Source organism: Pagrus pagrus (genome assembly GCF_965226575.1).
Source record: "Pagrus pagrus genome assembly, chromosome: 8".
NCBI lineage: Eukaryota > Metazoa > Chordata > Actinopteri > Spariformes > Sparidae > Pagrus > Pagrus pagrus.
Window position 1 is genome coordinate 19,732,869 of NC_140192.1, and position 21,391 is coordinate 19,754,259.

Consider the following 21,391-nt stretch of genomic DNA (forward strand, 5'->3'; position numbering starts at 1 on the left):
TGATAGAGATAAATGCAGTAGTCATTTGAGATGTGCATTAACACATGTGGTTACTAAAAAAATAGTTTAGCCAAATGTGAGTGTTTGGATTAACTGTTTTTATTGTCAAGCAGCTGTAAAATTAGTTGTTTTATCGTGGAAGCGGTCAGATATCCAGTGCCTGAAAGGATCTGCATTCAACATGGAAACATCTGTTGTAACCAACACTGAGACTACTGTTGTGCAGGGCTGTGGCATATATAATGAAATGCATGTAACAGAGTTACAGTAATCGGATATTTAAAAAGTAGTTGGTAACTCTAATATATGACAATTACTGTGATCTCTAATCCGATTAACACATTCTATTGGAAAAACTGTCGATCTATGAATTCCTATTATCTAAAACAGTTGAAATACAATTTCTTAATTGATGTTTTTAAAGGATGCTATCTCAAATTGCAGTCTGGAAATTGTGCATTTAGTGTATATTACTCCACATCATGGATTTAAAGAGAAAATCTGACACCAACAAGAAAAAATTATATTGCAAGAAAATAATCTTGTGCACGATGGTATAGATCGCATATCACAGCAGGCTGCCATTAATCTGTGATGGATTAGACTTGTTGGAGCAGCCCAATCCTGCTGTTTTGTGACATGTAGGTAAAATATTTTCCTCTACAAAATTATAAATGTTCTTTGGCAATCTTTTAAATTAGCACACACTTTCAAAAGATGCATTTTAACTTAATTCAAGAATAAGAAATACATATCACTCATGTTAATGAGGCAGCTAGTGCAGACTAGCTGAAGAAAAAGTGCAGACGAGTCTTTATGTTCACGTTGCTGCGACGGTGAGGTACAGCTAGAGGAGGGGGGGGGAGGGGGGAGATGGAAGGAAAGGTGATGCTGAAAGGCACAGAGCTGGTATCCTCCATCATGTCTTTACGCCTGTAGTTGAAACTGGAAAGAAGTGGTGCTCCACTTGCTTGTGTCACAGTTGAGCATGGTGCGCTCTGTGAAGGTCACGTTATCTTCTGCGTCTATGAGGATAATTGTGTTGGTCCTAAATGCGCAGGGACACAAGGGGATACAAGCAGACAGATATATAACATATAAAGTTAACAACTAAAAAATGCTTGAAAAATATCTAAGACCACAGGTGAGGGGCAGGAGTAACTCTCAGGGACAACTATGATAAAGTCACATTTGACTTGATCGACACTGAGCAGGTAGTGGCAGACAGTGCCTTGCTAAAGGCTTGTTGATGGCTCTGGCAAAGACAGACCTTCTGACCTTTTGGCTACAGGACAGTCTCTGTAACCACAAATCCAGAAGATCCCTTTTCATTTCCTTGCTGTGGAGGATTGATTACACTGGGGATTTTTGTATATCAACAGTTCTCTCTATGATCCAGCAGGTTAGCACAGCCCTGTCAGTCATCTCAGGTAGAAACAAACAAGGGGATATAGAGTTTGACGAGTGGAATACACTGACCTTGTGCCATAATGAGATGAGCGAACACACACCGCTGACAGAGCCTGGATCATGGGCTGGCTGAAGCCATCACCCTGGCTCTCCTGAGCTGGATCAGGTGTGTTCCTGTTTAACAAACCCACAATAAAAACACATATATCATTTACTGTCAGAGTGCCCATGCAGTACATTTAAGTAAGAAATCTACTTGTGTGTAACATCCACTAAGGGTGTAATGTGCAAACAACAAGAGGGTTAGCTATCATTTCTATCAGTTATGAAAAACATTTTTATCTGACAATATCTTGAGATATGTGGTTGTCAGAACAAACACAGCTTTGCAAGAGTGCAAGTGCAGAGTGCAAGGGGAAATCACAAACAACAATCGATCAGACAGATGTTAAACAAATGCCTGCTCTGACCCAATTATTTAAAATAAAAACAACTCATATTAAACAAAATGTAAAAGGAATGGTTAGACTTTAGACAGCAGCCTGTTAGCTTAGCTTAGCACAAAGACTGGAAATCGAGAAAACAGCTAGCCTCCGTCGAGTGGTAACAAAATCCACTTCTTCACACCTCTAAAGCTCACATACAATTAATATGTCCCATCGTGATTGTTTAATATGTATAAAAATCTAAAAGTTTTATTTCTTGGCAGGGTACATCAACTTCCTGAAGTCTTGGCAGATTTGCTGCACAAACTCATCGTGATAATAAAAGAAACGAGCTGTGGGTATCTTATGTGTCTTACAGCTTCCTGTTTACTGTAGAGACATTGGAGCCTTATTGGTCTTCTCACTCTCAGCAAGAAACCATAATCATATTTCCCAAAATGTCATTATGTTTGTTATACCCTTTTGGTATTATATAACATCCCTCAAAAGACACAGTATTATCAAAAGGGGCAGACACAAGCTGGAGCTAAAATTGCAATCCCATACAGCAGCTGATTCAGAGCCCTGACACAGTATCTCTGATGTCTGGCATGTTCCAGGGACTCTGTCCAGCTCTGTACACACTGAATCAAGCAATGTTGACCCCACACATGGCACCTGACCTGGTCAAATTCAACAAACCACTCCACAGGACTAGTGAATGTAGATGTAGATAACAAAAATCCATGACACCATTATTGGCAATTGATCCATATTTAACCTGAAGAATTGCATGACATCCAACATCAAGCCTTTAAATAAATAGATAAAGTATAACTATGAGATTATTTATTAACTAAAATCAAGATGACAAGTTGCTGTTATGAGGTGTGAATCTACAGCAATGTCTAAGTGGGTGTTCACCACTCACAGTTCCTCATTATTGAGGACGTTGAGAAGCTCCTGCACCAGTCCATCGCAGGACAGGGACTGGTCGTTGACCACGCTGGTGAAGTGACGCTTGCCTTGCAGCAGTTTCCTCCACGGAGTGTCCAGCAACGAATTACTCAAACCATAGATTCCTGCTGAGGGGCATGTGAAAAATAAAGACAAACATCCACAATAGTAAGCGTGGATAGTGACCTTGTGGCACATGTTCCAATAATAGACAATCTGAGAGCAATATCAACATGGAAATGTCAAGCTAACATGAATAGGCCATAGGCCGAGAGGAGACGTAAAAATGCGAAATGAACGGTTCCTACAGCAACCATATTAAAAACACAGACCTGGTTTTAGATGGATGGGTTCAGGGCTGCCTCTGTTTCCATAGTAACACACAGTGTCTTGTTTGGCTCTACACGGGACACAGTAGGATGGAAAATTAGAGATTGCATTTATAGTGATGATTATACTTGTTTAGGTCTAATTATGAAGAATGTGTCAAGAGTCAGAATGCTTCAATACACTTGAAATAAACACGAAACACAGCAATGTTCAAAGAAGCACTCCTGGGGGAATCATGTGAAACAGGTGCTTGGGGTGAAAGAGAATATCAACAGTGCACCATACTGTATTCTTTAATGTTTGATTGTCTTTGCAGTCCTGGAAAATAGGAATTAAGAAGCCCGTTTCATTTGTAGAAGCAATTCAATTGGGAAAATAGCCAACACCATAGTTAATTGCAACATTTAAATCTATCCTAAAGGAACAACTGGGTGAAATTAAAGCTTCGAAATACAAATTAGTGCTGCAAACACCTTTGACTACCACAAAACCCTTTAGTCACGGTGTTAGATCTCTTTGCAAAGTCCTCAGTTAGAGGGAATTTATTCAGTCTGAAAAATCTGTCTGACATCAAGGGCATCAGTGACGGCTTTGGTACAGGAGAGTGAATAATAAATTACGACCAAATCCTTTGAACCGGCAGGGGAATGAATTTTTTTGATGGCAATTTAATGACAGCCATAGCAGTGGCATCAGTCAATCTGAAATGTGGTGCAACACTGTTACAACATCTAACTTGGAAAGTTTCCCAGTCAAGAACTGGCAAGGCAGGAACAGAATATGCTGCTGGGCTTGTAGCGCTGTCTCGCACTTTATTGGATAGTTTTAAAAGCCAAGATACAAATCGTTCTCTGGTCTGTATCATATATCATTGTAAGCAGTGGATGTTTGCCATTGAACCAATTAACAACATGTCTAAACATATCCGACGTGTAGAGCTGAATAGATTGACAGAAAGTTAACTGACAGCTATTTTGATAATTGATAAAGCGAAAGGAGCAATTTGAGGATGTTACGAAACTCTATTGATTAAAAGATAACGAAGATAATCCTCGATTGCAAACCTATTGACAAGCCAGATAGCCCCAGTATATGAAACTCTATATATGAAAAAGCATTAATTTCTCCTACAAAGTGGCTATTTGGTTTCATGAAGCTAGTTGTAATGTATTTACTGGTATGAATCAAGAAGCACAAGAAATATGTATAGTTTCATGTAAATTGTATTCATTTGCTTATCAAAGTCAGACTTTACTTAGGCTTGATACAATGCTGTGTTACTCCTCGTTTGTCCTGGAAGCAGTGAGGATCACTGTAGACAGAGTGATGTAAGAGACGCTGCAACATGTCAATACATGTGCTTGCATTTAGCATTTTAACATGTAGGTGGTGACTGGACTAATTAAAGTTGTTGCATCTCATCTGATGAGTCAGTTTATTACCTTGTACAGCATAATTCATTTCATGATTTCCTTTGGGACATTTCTTTTCAACCTCAGCATGATGACACAGTCTGACACTCACGTTCATGCCTTACAGTTGATTAGTGATAAACTAACTGCAGAGGTCATCCTTTACTGTTTACGCAGGGACTGCTCTGTCTTGTGTAAATTTCCTGGAGCGGAGCGTTTTCTAAAGGTGGGACAATATGTGTCGGAGCAGCTGCGAGAGAATCCTCAAAGCCGTAGGTTGACATTACACCATCTCTCTGACAACAACAGAGGCCTTAATATTGTTTCCAGCTTGTATCCAAACCCAGTTGAACAGTCTGAATAAACAACCGCTTTTTCTGTGTTCCTATGGTTACTATGAACACAGCCGCACTGGCCATTGTTGATTCGGGTGTTAACGCTCACCCCTCATACATGCATGTGCACAATAGCTGCTCAATGTGAACCAGATGGCACTGTAACCTGGAGAGAAACGGAAGAATCTGCGAAGCGTTGAACCTGTTGTCAGCTCTGCTGTGGGCAAACACAATGTCTGAAATACTGTTTTGATCTTGGTATTGTGACCTGAACTCAGCAATACCTGAAAGGCCTCATGTCTATGTATACACTCTGCCAGTGGTATGCATCAAATTGACAGTGGTGGTAGCAGGAGGAGGATTTTGCAGAGTGATAGCTCTATTTCTGCTTTTTGAAACTGGCTAGAATATTGTAAGTCCCATCAGGTGTGCTGTGGGTTGATTTGGGCTGAGATGAGGGAACCACAGGAGGTCAAGACCACTGGGCAGCGAATGAACGAGGAGGGAAGAGTCGAAAACAGGCTTTTTCAGATCTCAGTTAGAGAGGTAATCAGTATGCTGGCTGGGAGACGTTCTAATGAAGAGTCCTCTATACTGAGGCCGCAGAGCAGTTTCCCCATCGCCAGCTGTGGTTTGGTTGCCTGGAGATGGTTGGATGAGCTTTCAACATTATCAATTCAGAATGTAGATGTAGGCATGTTGGTGTGGGCTCTTGGGTAATGACAACATGTAGTCTTGTATCCAATCACACACATCTGTGCATGTACACCGACACATGCAGACATAAAAGGCATGGAATGAAGGAAAACACTGGATCGGTTTGGTGTTTGTTTTGTTTGTTATTATTTTGAGGTATATTAGATTCAGGGTTCTATGGATGGCAATGATGGGTGTGTCATTTTTCAAAAACTATTGGATGCATTACAATGAACATTGGTTTATACATCCACGATAGCCAAAGGATGAATGCAAATGACTTTGGAGATTCCCCAACTTTTCCTCTATGGGGTTGACGTTAGTGGGTACAAGTAAAATGGCTCAACTACTATTGGACGAATTGCCATGGAATTTGGTACTGACATTCACATCCCCATCATGATGAACTGTAGTAACTTTCAATCTATTTTCTATCTAGCACCATCATCAGATCAAAATGACTAAATACTTTCAAAACTAATGACATTCCCATTATTCTTTGCTACGCTTTGTGTTTAGTGCTAATTAGCAAATGTTAGCATGCAAACACGTTAGACTAAAATGTTGAACTTTGTAAACACTACATTTGCTTAACATCAGCATGTTAGCATGGTCTTTGTGAGCATATTGGAATTATGACCAAGAGTGAGCACACCGTGACGTCACCCATATACCGTATGAAGCCTCACATTTGGCATTACAGGTTGTCGCCATTTTGGCTTTTAGTGCCAGAATTGACCATATTGGGATGGGAGGGGGGAGCTGGGGAGGATATCTTAATTAATTCTGAATTCTGAAGGCTGAATCCATGCAGACTGCAGTGCAATGCAATGCAATGCAACTCTATAGCCTGTTACTTTGTCCGTATCATGATGTTGTTGAATATTATTTCTGGCCTACATGATTCAAGTAACATTTCAACAGTCACTGTTTTACAGATGCATAATAAAGTTTGCATTGCAATGAACTATGGGTACTTAAATCAGTGAAGCTCGGTGAAGTCTGCACCCCAAGTGGATTCTCTGGAAGTCTGCAGAAAGTCTACTTGAGGGCCCTTGTGGACTGGATAAATTGTGGGTTTGGACAGCCCTAAGCACTCGCAGACTTCTCACAAACGGACTGCAAAATACTTGAGACTGCAAGAGCTGGGAAGTCTGGACATTTGGATGCAGTTTGAGAAACCAAGAACACCTTGGTTGTGACTTGTCAATCTGTAAAGCGGCACCCTAAAGCATACCCTACTTTATCATCTATTTTACTCTGAAAGGTACCATCATTTACAAAATGGACATCATGCTGTACTGAAGAACACTTGAAACCAACAATTCAATTCAATTATTTTTGAAAGAAACCATCGGAGTTGCACCCTGCTGTGCCATTAGAAAGAATGCAGGTTCAAGGCACTTCTGCATTGGCGTAATTGTTTTTAGAACAGAGAGCTCTCACCATATTTCCTACAGTGAATGATGCTGATGTTAGCATTTTAATCAAAACATCAGCCACACAGAACTGCTAGCAAGGCTTTAGAATCTTAGTCTACACAGTCAAAATTATGAACTTGATTTAATCACTATAAATAATACTGATACTCTATTTCAACATCAGCTCGGCCTACAGTATGTGAACTCAAGGTGACCGCTGACTTGATAAATAGAACAGAATAGAGTGCTATAATACTCTTATGTAACTTTAGTAACAAAATCACACCTGACCTAGAAGAGTTAGCCTTTCAAATCAGCATACATGGACAGCCTTTCACGGAAAGATAAATGTAGTGGGATTCAGCTCTCCCTCTGATGTATAATATGATCCACAACCATAAAGCCAAAATCAGCATTATTTTGATTTTTGTGGCATCTGGATTCACTCAATGAGCAATGCAGGCTATATTTGAACCATTTACTGTGAACATCTCCTGCTAATTCTATTTAGTGCAAAGAGAATGTGACTTCTTCACAGGTAACTTTTACTAGTGCTTGGAAAAAACAAACACCAATAGCTGTTCTTTAAAACGCTGAGAGTTCATCCACCCCTGATATCCATCCCAGGAATGTGCATATCTGCTGTTTTTCTTTTTTAGCTAAAACAAGTTTCTGCCAAGAATTACAACACATGGTTTGAGGCCATAATGATTGAACCACTTGCTAACGTTGTTTTTATAAAGCAGCCACACTCTGCTTGACTGAATGCGCATTAAGCGAGGCATTTCTCTGGGCACTAGGATCAAAAACCAAAGCTATAGAAAAGTCAGATGAAATGTTGGATATGGAGCCTTGAGAGCATCAAGCAGAGAATATCTTAGATCAAAATTTAAATATATATGGCAGTAGCTCCTCTGAGGGAAGGCTCAGTATGATGTTCTAGGAAATGCCACTGACCGAATCACTTGTGTGTAGAACTCAACCCAACATGGTTATAGATTATTAATCAAGGAAGTATTAGTTTAACAAGCATCACAATTAAAGAAGGCGCAATACATAAATCATGGCCCTCTGGGTTGTGCCTTAAGTGTACCCCCTTTTCTCTCAGCTGCATCTCAATGAGGGTGATCACACACCCTCTCACAAACTGAGTGAAGACAGAGAATGCTTAAAAGTGGAGGACACATCTTGTCCCCCACGGCCACCACATCATAAATCATGTCTCCGGTTACAGATGACTGAAAAATCCTCTAATTGTAATATAGAGCTTCTCTCTATCCACCAGATGTAGTTATTGATTTGGAAAGAAACTAGACGCCTTATTTCCTCTGGGCTGCCGGACACACTACAGTGGGAATCAAATAGGCTGGTAATGATAGTGTTTATTAAAAAGATTTAGGCTTGCTTTCTGTCACCGTGTGCCATCTCTATCTGTAGGGAACGCGACTCCTATCAGACAGGTATGTGCGGAAGAAACACATGCACCGCTTTCACAGCATGAGCCCAAAATGACAACCCAGCCAAAGCAGAAGACATAAGGCATTATCACGACATAAACACACTGTGTCTTTCGCTTTGCTGATGTCTCATGAGAGTGGGGTGATACCTTATTCTTTCATTACAGAGGAATGCCAGTGGGGCAGCAAAGATGCAGCTAAGGCTGCCAGTCTTAACAAGAACATTTGCATATCTAGATGGCTTGTTGTCTGAGGCTGCAATTAGCTTATATTTTGTGCTGATGTGAAATAGTGATTGTCCAATCAAGCTTTAGATTTCTTCTCATGTTTATGCTGTGTGCATGGGGCTGTATCATTGGACATACTTGGCATTTGAAGAGTTTGGAAGGTGGTGTCTTTCTTTGGCCTTTTAAGAAGGAATGGATTTAACAGAGTGAGTGGCCTCACACCGTTTATCTGATATCGCCCATGTTGGTGTTGTTCATAGAACATCATAACTATTGTTGCTCCAGTACCATCATTTAAGCTTAGGAAAACGTGACTGCATCTGTAGCAAGCCACCATGGCTGAGTGGGTTAAGTACAGGACTTTCACCCAAGACACTGGGGTTTGTATTCTGTAGGATGAACAAATGGAGAACAAATTGATATACTGTTCAGTTATTATTTTCTGTTTCTTTTTCAAACTCACTGTATCAATAAACGGCATCATATCCAATGATAACAATAATAATAATACGCAATAATAATAATAATAATAATAATATCATTAGTCACTAATACAGCAGAAAACCAAGGCATTTCCCTAACCTTAAGGTGATGCTAAAAAATGTACAGAAGGGATGTGCAAGCAGAAGAAAATCCCTTTTGAGATGAGATCCTGCTTGAGGCCATGTTACCAGGATACATGGATCATGACACCGAGCTCCACTGTGAAAACCCAGATTTTTTTGTTTCTCCCCCAGCAGGAATACATTTTGGTAGGGGTGTGTGTTGGAGCTGAACCTCCAACCTCGAGCTGGCAGAAACTGAGACCTGTTTCCATGCCAATTGTCTACAGGGGCCTCCACCATGACAGCTATCTTGGTGTGCACTGATCCCACTTTGATTTTTCTCCCTTAAACAGATCACCAAGTCAAGTCAGGCTGGCAAAGCAGACGAAGGGGGAAAAAAAGAAAAAAAACCCTCATTATTTTTAATGCTGCCTAGATTTTCTTTGTCTGAAAGCCTGAAATATGAACAGGTGTTCCTTCTGAATTTTAATGCTGGCTCTTTCACAGCTCAGCACCTGAGATTTCTTTTCAGTTCTGCCTGCTTAGCACTCCAGAGATGAAGACGCTGCTTTTGTGGTTTCATTCCAAGGTAAGGCCAGAACTGAGAGGAATAGAGTTACAGCCCATTCTCAACAAGTTTCCAAAAAAACCTCAGATTTAGGATCCTTTAGTGCGCAAGAATCTGCCAATGTCACTTCATGACACCCACACAGTGCAATAAAGAACTTGTCTTAACATCCAACAGCCTTAGGTGGCCATATCAATGTCACATTGAGAGTACAGCTACTACTGTTAGACAACTGGGTCTTTTTGCAAGCAAATTGCAGTCTAAAGATACTCACGATGTTAACACCTACATTCAGATGGCTTTCACTACACTGCTACACCTTTCACGCACCTGAACTCCGCTGTGATGAGGTTGAAGCCGTTGTACTGGTGACTTTCTTGCGACACCTTCTTCAGGTAGGAGTAGCTGTCCTGATCCTTGTCCATAAGGTAGTTTGACACTAGGAATCCTGCAGTACAGTAAAGACAAAAACATGTATCTTAAATTATGCACTCAGTAAATCCAGCCTGGTTGGTAATATAAATACATAGTAAATATGTACATATAAATAATAAAAGAGAAATGTGAAACTTGGAGAAGAAATCACATTTGAATATACAATACCAACTTCTGAAAGTAATTACACAAGTAGACATGAAATGTATCAGGAACAAAACAAATTATCGAATAAATCTGAAGTGTAAGCAACATGCAAGATACTTCACAGGAAAATGTGGAGACTTGGGAGGCATGACGTGACATTTTCACAACTGGCTCACCTCTTCCTTGTGCATCAGGGTTGGGACGTCCTTCCATGTAGTTGGTGATTGCAGCCAGCTTACCCCGCTTATTGATCCCCAGCCATGATCCTCCTTCCTTACCATATTCCTGGTCCAGGCCTGGTTAACACAAAAATTACAGAATTTTTACACATGAATCATTTTATTGATGGAAATAACACACAACCTAATAACTATCACAACCTGCCAAATGAAAAGATCCCAACCTCCATATATTTAAACAAATCACACAAAATACTCAATCAGTGAAGTCTTTTTTCACGTTTCTGCAGATTTTCCACAATGATTTTAAAACCCTCAGTTCAACACAGGTCAGTCTCCTTTAAGTAGTACATTGGATAACTACATTATTTGGTACTGATTATGGAGAATTGGTTTACTTCCATCTGATTAAGTATAATTACTTGGTTCAGCCTGTCAGCTTAACATGCAAAAATGTGACGTCTGTCAACAGGCAGGCATACTAGTCATCTTATGATAAATAAAGATTCCAATAATAAATAAATCAGGAATAATTACTTTAATTGAGCTTTTCTTTCAATTAAATTCCTAGGAAACTTCCTTGAAAATTGTTTCAACAAACATATTCTCATAGGTTATCCCTTTCTCAATGTCCAGCATTTGCCTTACAACAATGGAGACCATCCTTGGCAAAGCTAACCCTCAAACTGCAAACTTTGATGCAATATGTCCTTCCTTCTAAAGCCTAGTTTATGCTTCTGCGACGCGGCGACGGCGGAGCTACGTCGTCGACCCTACGCCGTCATTGAGCATTCGAAGTTCTGCGTCGAGGGAACGCGTTCAATTCACCGCCACGCCGGGGGTGGGGGGGGGGATTGGTTTTGGGGGGTTCTTGCTCTCTTGCACTGCAGTTGCGGTCAGAGCGGATATGCTGTGTAGCATTCTGGTCACAGTGTGGGGCTACAAGCTACATGCTGCACAACACCAATACTCCTCCTGCCCTGCTGGGATCTCACAAAGCATGGAGTTCACAAGCAATAGGAGACAAGCATGCAAGCAGCAGAAGTAACTGGCGGTGTTGTTATACTGTTGACCGGAAAAGCAACTGCCGGAATGACGGTCTGAGCGGACCAATCCCAGTCCTTGCCGTTCGCGTCTCGACGCGTTGACGTGACGCGTAGTCAGGATTTTTTGGAGGCGCACGTCAGGCTACGGCGCAGGGTCTGCGTAGGGGTCTGCATCGACGACGTAGCTACGCCGTCGCCGCGACGCAGAAGCATAAATCAAGCTTAATACCAGTCTGGCAGAAGCAGTAAGAAAACATATTGACCTTGAACTAGTCCACATTAAGATACACCTGATGATATACCAAAGAAACTCAACTGACTGTCATTGACATAAAAAAAACAAATCACAAATTAGAACAAGTATATAAGGAGTATATCCCTTAAAATGTCTTTTCACTTGACTACCCCCATGTGCAGCTTTGGCAGTATTTATATAAACTCAATCCATCAGTATATCCATTGTTTTCCTTCTACATCCCCCTCCTTCACATGACATGAAAAAGGTGGGGCAGCAAGTCTACTGCACTTCCTGGTGATCGATATAGACAGGTCCACTTACACTGACAGTGACCAAGAGAGCCAAACGGTCCTATCCCTCTGGGGGATGGACAGAAAGCTAGCCTGATCCCACTGGGAGCTATAGCTTACTTCCTTTCTCGTCATGCTATGTCTCCTTCAGGGCCCTGCCTCCACATCCCCCCAGCCCTGCAGATAAGGCAGGACCATTTATTCCTGTCACATCGCATAAAAGCAGCCATCAATTAAGGGCCCACTACTGGAGTTCTGACCCCTCTATTACAGAGGGGCGAAGGAGACGGATGAACAACAAGGCTATCTCTGCGTTTCCTCCTCTAGCAGGAAAAAAAAGGATGATTGATTTCCTCTGCTTGGCTATAATGTGTATTAGACATCAGTCAATTAAATATAGTTTACTGCGGGTGGGGATGTCCTGTGACGGAGTGGAGGAGAATTGGATTCCAGGGTGAAGTAGACAGATTTTTCCTTGATTATTGAAAGCCATTTAGCCTTGAAGAAAGACAACATCTGCTGCATTTTCACACAGTCACAGAGCATAGAGAGGTATGTTTTAAAGTCTGAAACATATCGAATTTGTCTGGATTGAACTAAAATTCTTCTACATCAGTTAAACACATTGGCCGCGTTTCCCAGATTCGTTAAGAAGCTCTTAAGTGCTAAGATCTTCTTAGGAGCGCTCTTAAGAACGCTGTGAAAGAAGGATGTGTTTCCCAGAGTCGCTCTTAGCTTAAGAAGATCTTTCACTAAGAAGGAAATGTAAGATCGAGCTGACCCACTCTTAACAGCCTTCTTAGCGACCAAATGCTCAGTGATCAAGCGCGTCAGGGAAATTTATATCCTCCACTTTGCGAAATAATAAAACAATGCTCAGTGTTGAAATGCGCTCATAGCTGCGGACCACTGGCGCAAGAAAAAAAAAAATAAGAAAATGGTAGATGAAAAAAAACCTTTTTATTGAATTACACGTTTAAGTTTTCCGCAACATCTGCATATATGAGTTTATAGTACTACACATAAAAAACAACCCTGTGGCATTTCACAGATATCAAGGGAACAGATGTATTAAACTCAGCTGAACCTCATCCAGAGAGGCTTCACCTGCTACTCTGCGTTGCCAAAGTCCGCGCGTGTGAGAAACCACGGCTGCAATACAGCACATTCTCCCTGCGAACCAACAGCGTCGCCGTGCGCGAAGCCAGACGGTTTACATAAATGCATACGTGCGTCAGCACTTCTCCCCACTGGACGTGCTGTCAGACCGGGCTGTCCAGGCAAAGTACCGGCTGCCCCGTGCTGAGATCCAACGGCCGTTGGATCTCTTTGCCTGGACAGCCCGGTCTGACAGCGCGCGCACACACACACGCACTTATGCGCTGATAAAGAGGTGGGTGATCGATCTGCCTGGCATCGATTGATTCAGCACAGCAGCAGCGCGGTGGACAGCTCCCACTAAGAGCTTCTTCAGAAGCTTCTTTGGCTTGATCTTAAGGTTCTCCTAAGAAGGCAGTTAAGAACGCATCTGGGAAACACCCGCATCTTAGCGCTCCTTCTTAGCCGAACCCTTCTTAAGAGCCTTCTTAAGTCCTTAAGAACGATCGAATCTGGGAAACGCGGCCATTATCTGTTGCTTGATTTTGTGTGTGTATTTGCAATTTTCTTTTTTTACCATTCTTGCCAGGTCTCCCTTATTGTGATCTACCTGGTTAAAAGGTCCCATATTATGGGTGTCTGCTGGGTTAGGGTTAGGGGAAAATGCTTACATGCGTTTATGTTCAGAAAAACACATTATTTTTCTCATACTGTCTATTGCTGCAGCACTTCAGCCTCTGTCTGAACACACCATTTTAGGCCCCCTCTCCTGAAAAACCCAGTCTGCTCTGATTGGTCAGCTCTCACAGGCTCCAATAGGCACAACCTACTGTGTATCAGGTCTACTGGCATTTTTGCAACCACGGCCATGCTGGGGGTGTTGCTGAGGGCGCTGACTGTATACTTGTGTCATCACAACCTTACAGAAGTCCTCTCAGCTCGTTTCTGACTACGGGCTCTGTGCATTTCTTGGTGGATTGAGTGTTTTGATACTTCGACTGTCTCATGCTTTATCTTTACTTATTATCTCCTGTTAAAGAAGACAAGCAGAAAGTATTTCAGTCAGTGCTATTTAATTTGCTCTCTTCTTCAAAACTTGTGTTTGCAGGGCATGAAATAGTGAGTGGTGAGCTGGAATCACTCACCGCTGAGGATCTCACTGTTGGTCCCCCAATAGTCTGCAGCTTTGGACGGCCTGTTGTAGAACTCATCTCTGTTTGCAGCCAAAATTAGCCTGAGGAGAGGGAGGGAGAGGGCTTTAGTTTGTTGTTTTTGTTCATTCATTGAGTCTTGTTCGTTCGCTCTGGATGTGAGCCAATGAGGTATTACCATTGCTGGTCCAAACAGCAGATCCCTCATCAATGACTCATTCATCATTATGAACACATGATATCCCATCCTAGAAGTTAATGAGTTGGTAGACAGATAGACAGACTGTTTGCTGCAGACTGCTGGACACAGTGCTGAGTCACTGTCCCTGACATTATAGATGCGTCCAGGAGTCTTCAACTATAGCGATGTTACAAATTGATTGAGCAGGCTGCAGAGGGTACAAAAGGTCGAGGTTATAAGGAGAAGGACCTTTGATGATGACCAAAGAGGAGAGGATCAAAAGGAATGTGACATCAAAAGGCCAAGCCAATATAAAAGTTACAGACAACCCGACTTAATACAGAAGGAAGGAAAGTAAGGAAGTGAGACAGAAGTTGAGATCCAAGTTCAACAGGTTCTGAAGAACGAACGAAGAAATAAGTTGCGGTCAGAAAGTGTGGAATAAGATCATTTTTCTAACCTTAAAGCTACTAAAGAGGTAAACTGGATTTTAAGGGATAAAAACGATTTTAAGTAATAAATATTAACCTAAATCTGTGACAGATCAAGATGAACCATCTCATCCTCATCTCACTTTGCGAAGCTGTGTGTGCCTGCCTTGCATCAGCAACCTTTCCAGGAGTTTTATCCAATTTGAAATCTGTTTTTATTGCCAAAGCAAGGCTACTACACAAACACTTACTGACACAAACAAGAGTAAACAGCCTGGAAAAGAGTGTGATCGGAGTTTAAATAAATCACCTTGTATGGGAGTCTGTAGTGTAGTCTGATGTGGGCTGCCAGTCAGCACTGCACTACACTTGACCTGCATTACAATTCAGGCTGTCAGTGAGCAGTATTGCCATTATGTTGATGGTCATTAACTACGAGAACCTAAATGGTGACCTGTATCTAATGACAGTTAGCCATTAGTTTCCTTTACTAGCAAGTCACTACCGTAAACCGCGTAGCAAGGAAATGTAACATCACTTAGCCTTTATTTGCATACTGTACATCTCCACTCAGCTTCTGTTATTCACTACTCACATAGCAACACCCATGCACACAACAATATCCACTTCATCTCACCCAATCAGCAGTTATGAAACACAGAAAACAATTAGTCCCTTGCTCAGAGGAAAACATGACCTCTCACTATTGCAACCTGTGACTTCTATAAACATGTATTAGCATATTTAGCAGACATTCATATAATAGACTCGTGGTGTGTAAGCACGCAATGCACCAACATAATTTATCTTTGTCGATAAAATTATATGTTATGTATTTATGGAATTGGAGTTAAAGATCATTGAGATATGGATTTAAACACTGCAGAGATGCAATTTTAAACCCTTGGGCAAACTACACAGGCTAGAAAAAGAAAAAAGAAGGCCAATGGCATTTATTGACCTCTATAATAGCTGTATGTTCCATCATAGCTTGGCAATGGTCCCCCTATTAATCTTTGAGGATGGGAGCTTGGATCCTGTTAAGAGCAAACAAATAAACCAAACTGACCTAATAGGGGTCGACCCCTGCGCATCAAGGGCTGACGACAGCTTGTTCCCATGGCACCCTGTGAGCCACCACTGCTCCACAAAACAAAGCTAACACTAATGATGCTACACCAGTGAGAGAGCATCTGCTATCGGATCCTGAGGGGAAAAAAAATCACATGCGAGCAGCTCGGATCACAGTCAGCCAGCTGCATCATGTAGGAGGGATGGCGAGAAGCAGAGAACTATCAAAGCTCTTCATGAATATTGAACTTTTGTATTCAATACACACAGTGGCTTATAGACTTAGCAGGAGCCACAGGTTTGCTGTGGAATTAATCATTCAAGGATATTCACAATTCTCATAAGGTCCTTAGGAACATAGCCATATGTGCTTTCCTATTAAGCCAGTGTTGGGCCAAAATGTCAACTTGCTTACAGCACCCATCCTGATTTAAGTTGGCAGATTGCCATGAGTGACATCACACTCCTAAGGCAGTCGACAATTTTATCCCCACCATTGCAAAAGCTCTGAAAAAACTGTCAGTGAGCCGTTTTATTAAGTCCATCAATATTTACATGACACTGACTAGCCTGAAGGAAGTGCTATAATAACAGGTCAAATTCAATTACATTTCTAATTGGTTGATTGCAGAACTCGTTTCATTCCAAGCAGCTGAAAAAGCTGAAATAAAGAAAAAACATTGCAGGCTAGGAACTGAGTTTCAAAATATAGAAATCTTAGCATGTGGGTTATCATTGAGTCATTTGTGCTGAATATGAACCCATTTAACCCCTGCAGGTATATTCCTGTCAATTTGTGCTGTGGGAGTGTAATAATATGAAATTACACTCTTAATGAAACTTTAATCGTGCCTTCAATCCAATTTAGTGTAAGTATTGCAGCACATTCCTTTTGATTTAAACATCACTCCAGCAAAAAAAAAAAAAAAAAAAAAGTCTATATATAGCACTGAGGTAACCACATTAGGACACAGTACGTTTCACCTTTCCCAAGGTTCAGGTCTGAGTCAGTACTCATACCACACCTCTGCTGTGATCTCCTTAGGCGGGGTCAGACTCCCAGAGGGAAGGACAGAGATGGACTATGGCCAGGTACAGAGCTCACTCTCCAGCTCAGGGGAATTTTAATAAGCTGGACTCCACATCGGCCCCTAACTCACAATGACTGCTCAGAGCGCACCAGTCTGTGCTGCCCACTGAAAGGAGTTAGCATTTACTGCTGGGTAGGGTACATGGAGGTTGCACAATGATTCATTCAGCCCTTTAAAATGGTAGATTTGAGCAAATGTGATGTATTTTCTATAGTAATTATCATTTCACCATTGCTAAGTACATTATCTGCCCAATACAGAGGGCTATTCATGTCTTCTGTTCGTTTGTTCCAAATGTTTATAAAACAGATAGTAAAACAGAAATGCTTTTCTCTTTACTCATTTGTTACGATGCTGCTATTTGTGTGTGCTTATGTCTCTGCTCAGAGACACACTAGACAATTCTGGAACAAGATGGAATAGGGAGCACTGCAGCCTTGTCAGACTATGACAGCAGGGATTTATCAATCTGAAAGGTTGGTCCTCTTATATTTGTTTTTATTTCATAAAAACATAAATATATCTTCTTTCACTGCATGTCTCAACACTTCACTGAAGCTATATGATGTAAACTCAGTGAAATATTCAGTCCCAGCCTTGTGTGTGTTTTTTTATTTTTTAGAACTGCATCAAAAAGAAATATCCGGCATAATTTGTTTGAACATTTCCCAAAAATGCAACCTGACATGTTGGGAATATTAAAAAAAAAAAAAAGCCTCAAAGCTGTTTATGAAGATGGACCACACAGTGGGTATGTTAGGATTTGTCAGGTGTTTTTCTACTTGCTGCTTGACACTTTAGATTAACAGTGACATTGCATTAAAGACACCATTCTTTGGCTGCTTAAACGCACTCTAGTAGAGCAGGAGTAGAGCAAGATACTACAAGCTTCACGTGTGCAGTTATGTGGGTGACTGTGCTCTCTTACCACTGTGCACGAAGAGGGTCTGATTAAAGGAAAAAATCATTTTGATTTGAACTGTGTAGAGTTTTGCTGTACTGGGTTTGTTCAAGAACTGCTTACAAGGATTAGTGATTGTTTGCAAAGTAGCTGTAGCTAAAGTACAACCCTGGGGCTTTAGGTGCAATAAAGATACGTTTTCTGCACATGCAGCATTTCATGATTACATCAAAGCATGATCTATCTTGAGACATAATATTTCCCTTGCAAGTCCTTTCTTTTGGAATTACCTGTCTTGTACTGCATGGATGACCTATATACAATTTGTATATAGGTACACTGAATTACACAAGAAGTATCAACATTTGCTGAAAGGATAAATTGCTCACCTGTAGGCATTTTTGGATGCAGGCCGGGGGTCAAACTTGAAGAAAATTATACACATGGATGTATTCGGGAGGGATTGATGACAATGTTTCACTCAATCCACATCTGCCTTCAAATCTTCGTCATATCTGACAAAGAGAAGAACACAGAAACATGCACCTGTGTTAAGTGTTGGTGTATGAGATCAGGGATGTTCAAATTGTGCAACATCGTACAAATGGAGATATCAACAGATGAAGGATTTCTTAACCGTGAGTGTTTATAGACCATTGGGCTGCAATTATGAATACAATTCACTGTCGATTGTTTTCTATATCAAATTGATTAGTTGTTGGTCAATAAAATGTCAAACAATTGGGAAAAATGCAAATCAGCATTTCCCAAAGCCCAAGATGAGCCCTTGAATGTCTTCTTTTGTCCACAATCCAAATATACTCACTTAACCGTCTATGATCCCAGCTTCTTAAATGTGCATATTTTCTGGTTTCTTTCCTCCTCTAAGACTCTAAGCATATGACCTTTTTTTGCAGCTCTTAAAGAGCATACATCTGGAAGAAATGACTTGGGTATGTGATGCACTCATCAGAATGCCTATACTTCACTGAACAGTGATTATTTCAATACTTACGTGGCGTTTTTGGCTGCAGGACAAAGAAGTGGACCATCCAGAGTGCATGCTGTGTGTACCTCTGTGAACCTGCCCCATGTTCAGAAAGGTAGGTGTTAGCCGTAGTATCATAAACGTGCATTATCTTTATTATTCTTTTTATTGTAATGAGTGCAAAGGTAGCAATTAGGCAACATGAGTCACAATGTCATGTCGTGTCATGTCATTCAGTGATGTGCTGGGCGGGGTACTGTAGTCACCTGATACTACAATGCCAGCAGTTAATAACTGCTCATTTGACAGTTACCATTACCTGTTGAAGTTAAAAGTCTTATAACCCTGTGTTAAACAAGTAAGAAGCCCTGTGGCAAGCTATTAATAGTTGCTACAGTCCTGCTACAAGATGAGCTAGCTGAGTAGCATAGCCACTGTCTGTTGTGTACGTAGCTGAAAACAAGTCTTGCCTTGCAGACCAAAGTGGTTAAGTAGCATTATAACATGTAGCTAGTTCCTAGATCCAAATAGTTTCAGCACAACTTGGTAACCTGGGCAAAAACAAGCTATCGTTAGCATTAATACAGTCAGAAAAAGGAACGAGAACGCAAATGAAGCAAACTTCAGCTACCTACCTAAACTTTGTTATGCGCGGCACATTAGACTGCAGATAACGTCTGCTCAGCTAACTGCTCGTCTGTTGTCTTCAACACAGTTGAACAGTGTCGGCTAACTGTACACACTGTCCCTTTACACTCGTTGTTGACAACTGAAAGGAAGTGTTCACACTGAATGACCTCGATTTGTGTCTCCAGTCGTCTCATAAACGTCCACAGCGGGGTGAGAAGGTTTATTCTCTATGCGTTGTCCCGAGTCCCGCCCACCCCGGCAGTCTAAACACATAAAACGAGTGCACTTCTATCAAAGCTCCGAAGTTCGCTGTGATTGGTCAGAAGAAGGAGCCTTACTAGAACAAGCGCGCTAACAGCAATCGCCACTAATTGCTTTTCCGGTTAGACATTCAAAAATAAAAGCATGGATATTATAAGTATGTTTTGGCGAGATTATTCACAATATGATTTAGTCTCGGCTTGTTGAGACCAGGACAAAAGTTCCAAACCTGAAGCACAAGGGCTGTTTTATTACAGCACATTCCTTCAGGGATACCTAAGAAATATGAGCACATAGCCTAAATAAATAGAAAGGTACATAAATACACTATTAGGCTAATGATCAACACATGCCTTCAACTGTGTGTTGTACACTATTCTAAAATGTAAAATTATATCAATGATGAATGCAGATTGCCTCTTCACAAATCTACACAAAATTGTAATCCTACTGCTTTACTCGACGTTTGCGTCGCTTTTTCAAAACCTTTACTTTGAAAAAGTAGTCTTTATCATATTTGTGCTGGCTTGACAATGCCACAGTACCATTAAATTATTATAACAATAGATGTGCTGAATCTGGAGAAATAGAAGACGGGACAGATGATGAAATAGAATTAAAAAAAATAACTCGTACATATGAGCGACTAACTGATCAAAACTGCGTTTTGTGGCATTTAATTGGTGAATTTACTGAATACAAACATTAAAGCACACACTAAAGCACGGTGTACTAATTGAATGACAAAAACTCAAAGTAGGCTAATAAAAAGAACAAATTCCTCAATCGATAATTCCAGATAAGAAAAAAATCAATCACACATTTCCTCCAATACTGTGCGAGTGATGATGGGGCGGAGACACTTGGTGTGACCACAGCATCCAGCACTGTTGTGGATGAGAGGGATAGGGGCTGCTCTGCCTTCCACACAACACAGCGTCGCAGTAACTAATCAGTAATAATTAACGGTAGTCGCTTCGTGCACAACAAATAACTTTTAAGTCACTTAGGATACTTCCGTTTTTTTGCATGTTGACTGGAGGGACGCACGAGCAAGCAGCCTGACAACTACAATTTGAGATTTGGGGAGGCTTGTTAACAGTAGTGTCCCCGCAGCAGCACCCAAGTTGCATCCAGAACAACGTTATTCAGCAGAGGCTCGGACTACCTACCGCACACCAACACTGGAGAGTCTCTTCGCTTCCAGCAACATACACGGAGGGACAGGAGAAAACTGAGGTAAACAGCAATACGGCTCTTCGCTTTCTCGCGTAAATCCATGTGGTGATTACCTCGCCATGCCAAGTTTTCAGCCTGTGCCGTTGCAACTCAGGAGGGTGTGACAACACTGTGATAGCAATAACGTGAGAGCAATGTCAAATTAAATGGGAGAGCGGGAAATAAGCCGTCGTGAACAGGTGCAGGGATGAGGCGTATTGATTAGGATGCGCGGACCTGGTGTGAGAAAAT

General features: G+C 41.2%; 2 protein-coding genes across 9 annotated transcripts in view; one reads left to right on the top strand and one right to left on the bottom strand.

Annotated features, from left to right (window-relative positions):
• Positions 1-77: 77 nt before the first annotated feature.
• Positions 78-21,171, bottom strand: tango2 (transport and golgi organization 2 homolog). 3 transcript variants are annotated; one of them, XM_084358990.1, is made up of 10 exons: positions 21,094-21,171; positions 19,058-19,126; positions 18,432-18,557; positions 14,362-14,450; positions 10,542-10,661; positions 10,114-10,231; positions 3,125-3,192; positions 2,767-2,920; positions 1,480-1,584; positions 78-1,048 (listed from the first exon to the last, which is right to left on the bottom strand). In XM_084358990.1, the coding sequence occupies exons 3-10, from the start codon at positions 18,485-18,487 to the stop codon at positions 928-930; spliced, it is 831 nt and encodes a 276-aa protein (XP_084215116.1). In that variant the 5' UTR covers positions 18,488-18,557; positions 19,058-19,126; positions 21,094-21,171; the 3' UTR covers positions 78-927. The 3 variants fall into 3 exon arrangements, with proteins under 3 accessions (XP_084215116.1, XP_084215117.1, XP_084215115.1); XM_084358991.1 differs by lacking the exon at positions 21,094-21,171 and adding an exon at positions 19,666-19,916 and having other exon boundaries at positions 2,767-2,917; XM_084358989.1 differs by lacking the exon at positions 21,094-21,171 and adding an exon at positions 19,666-19,916.
• The window catches only part of arvcfb (ARVCF delta catenin family member b), a 221,669-nt gene continuing 220,935 nt past the window's right edge, over positions 20,658-21,391 (top strand). For 2 of the 6 annotated variants that reach the window (XM_084358979.1, XM_084358980.1), the window contains exon 1: positions 20,661-21,160. The gene's annotated coding sequence lies outside the window, so the exon portion shown is untranslated. Of the gene's footprint in view, positions 21,161-21,391 lie in introns of all 6 variants that reach the window. The other 4 variants (XM_084358983.1, XM_084358981.1, XM_084358982.1 and 1 more) reach the window with 4 other exon arrangements.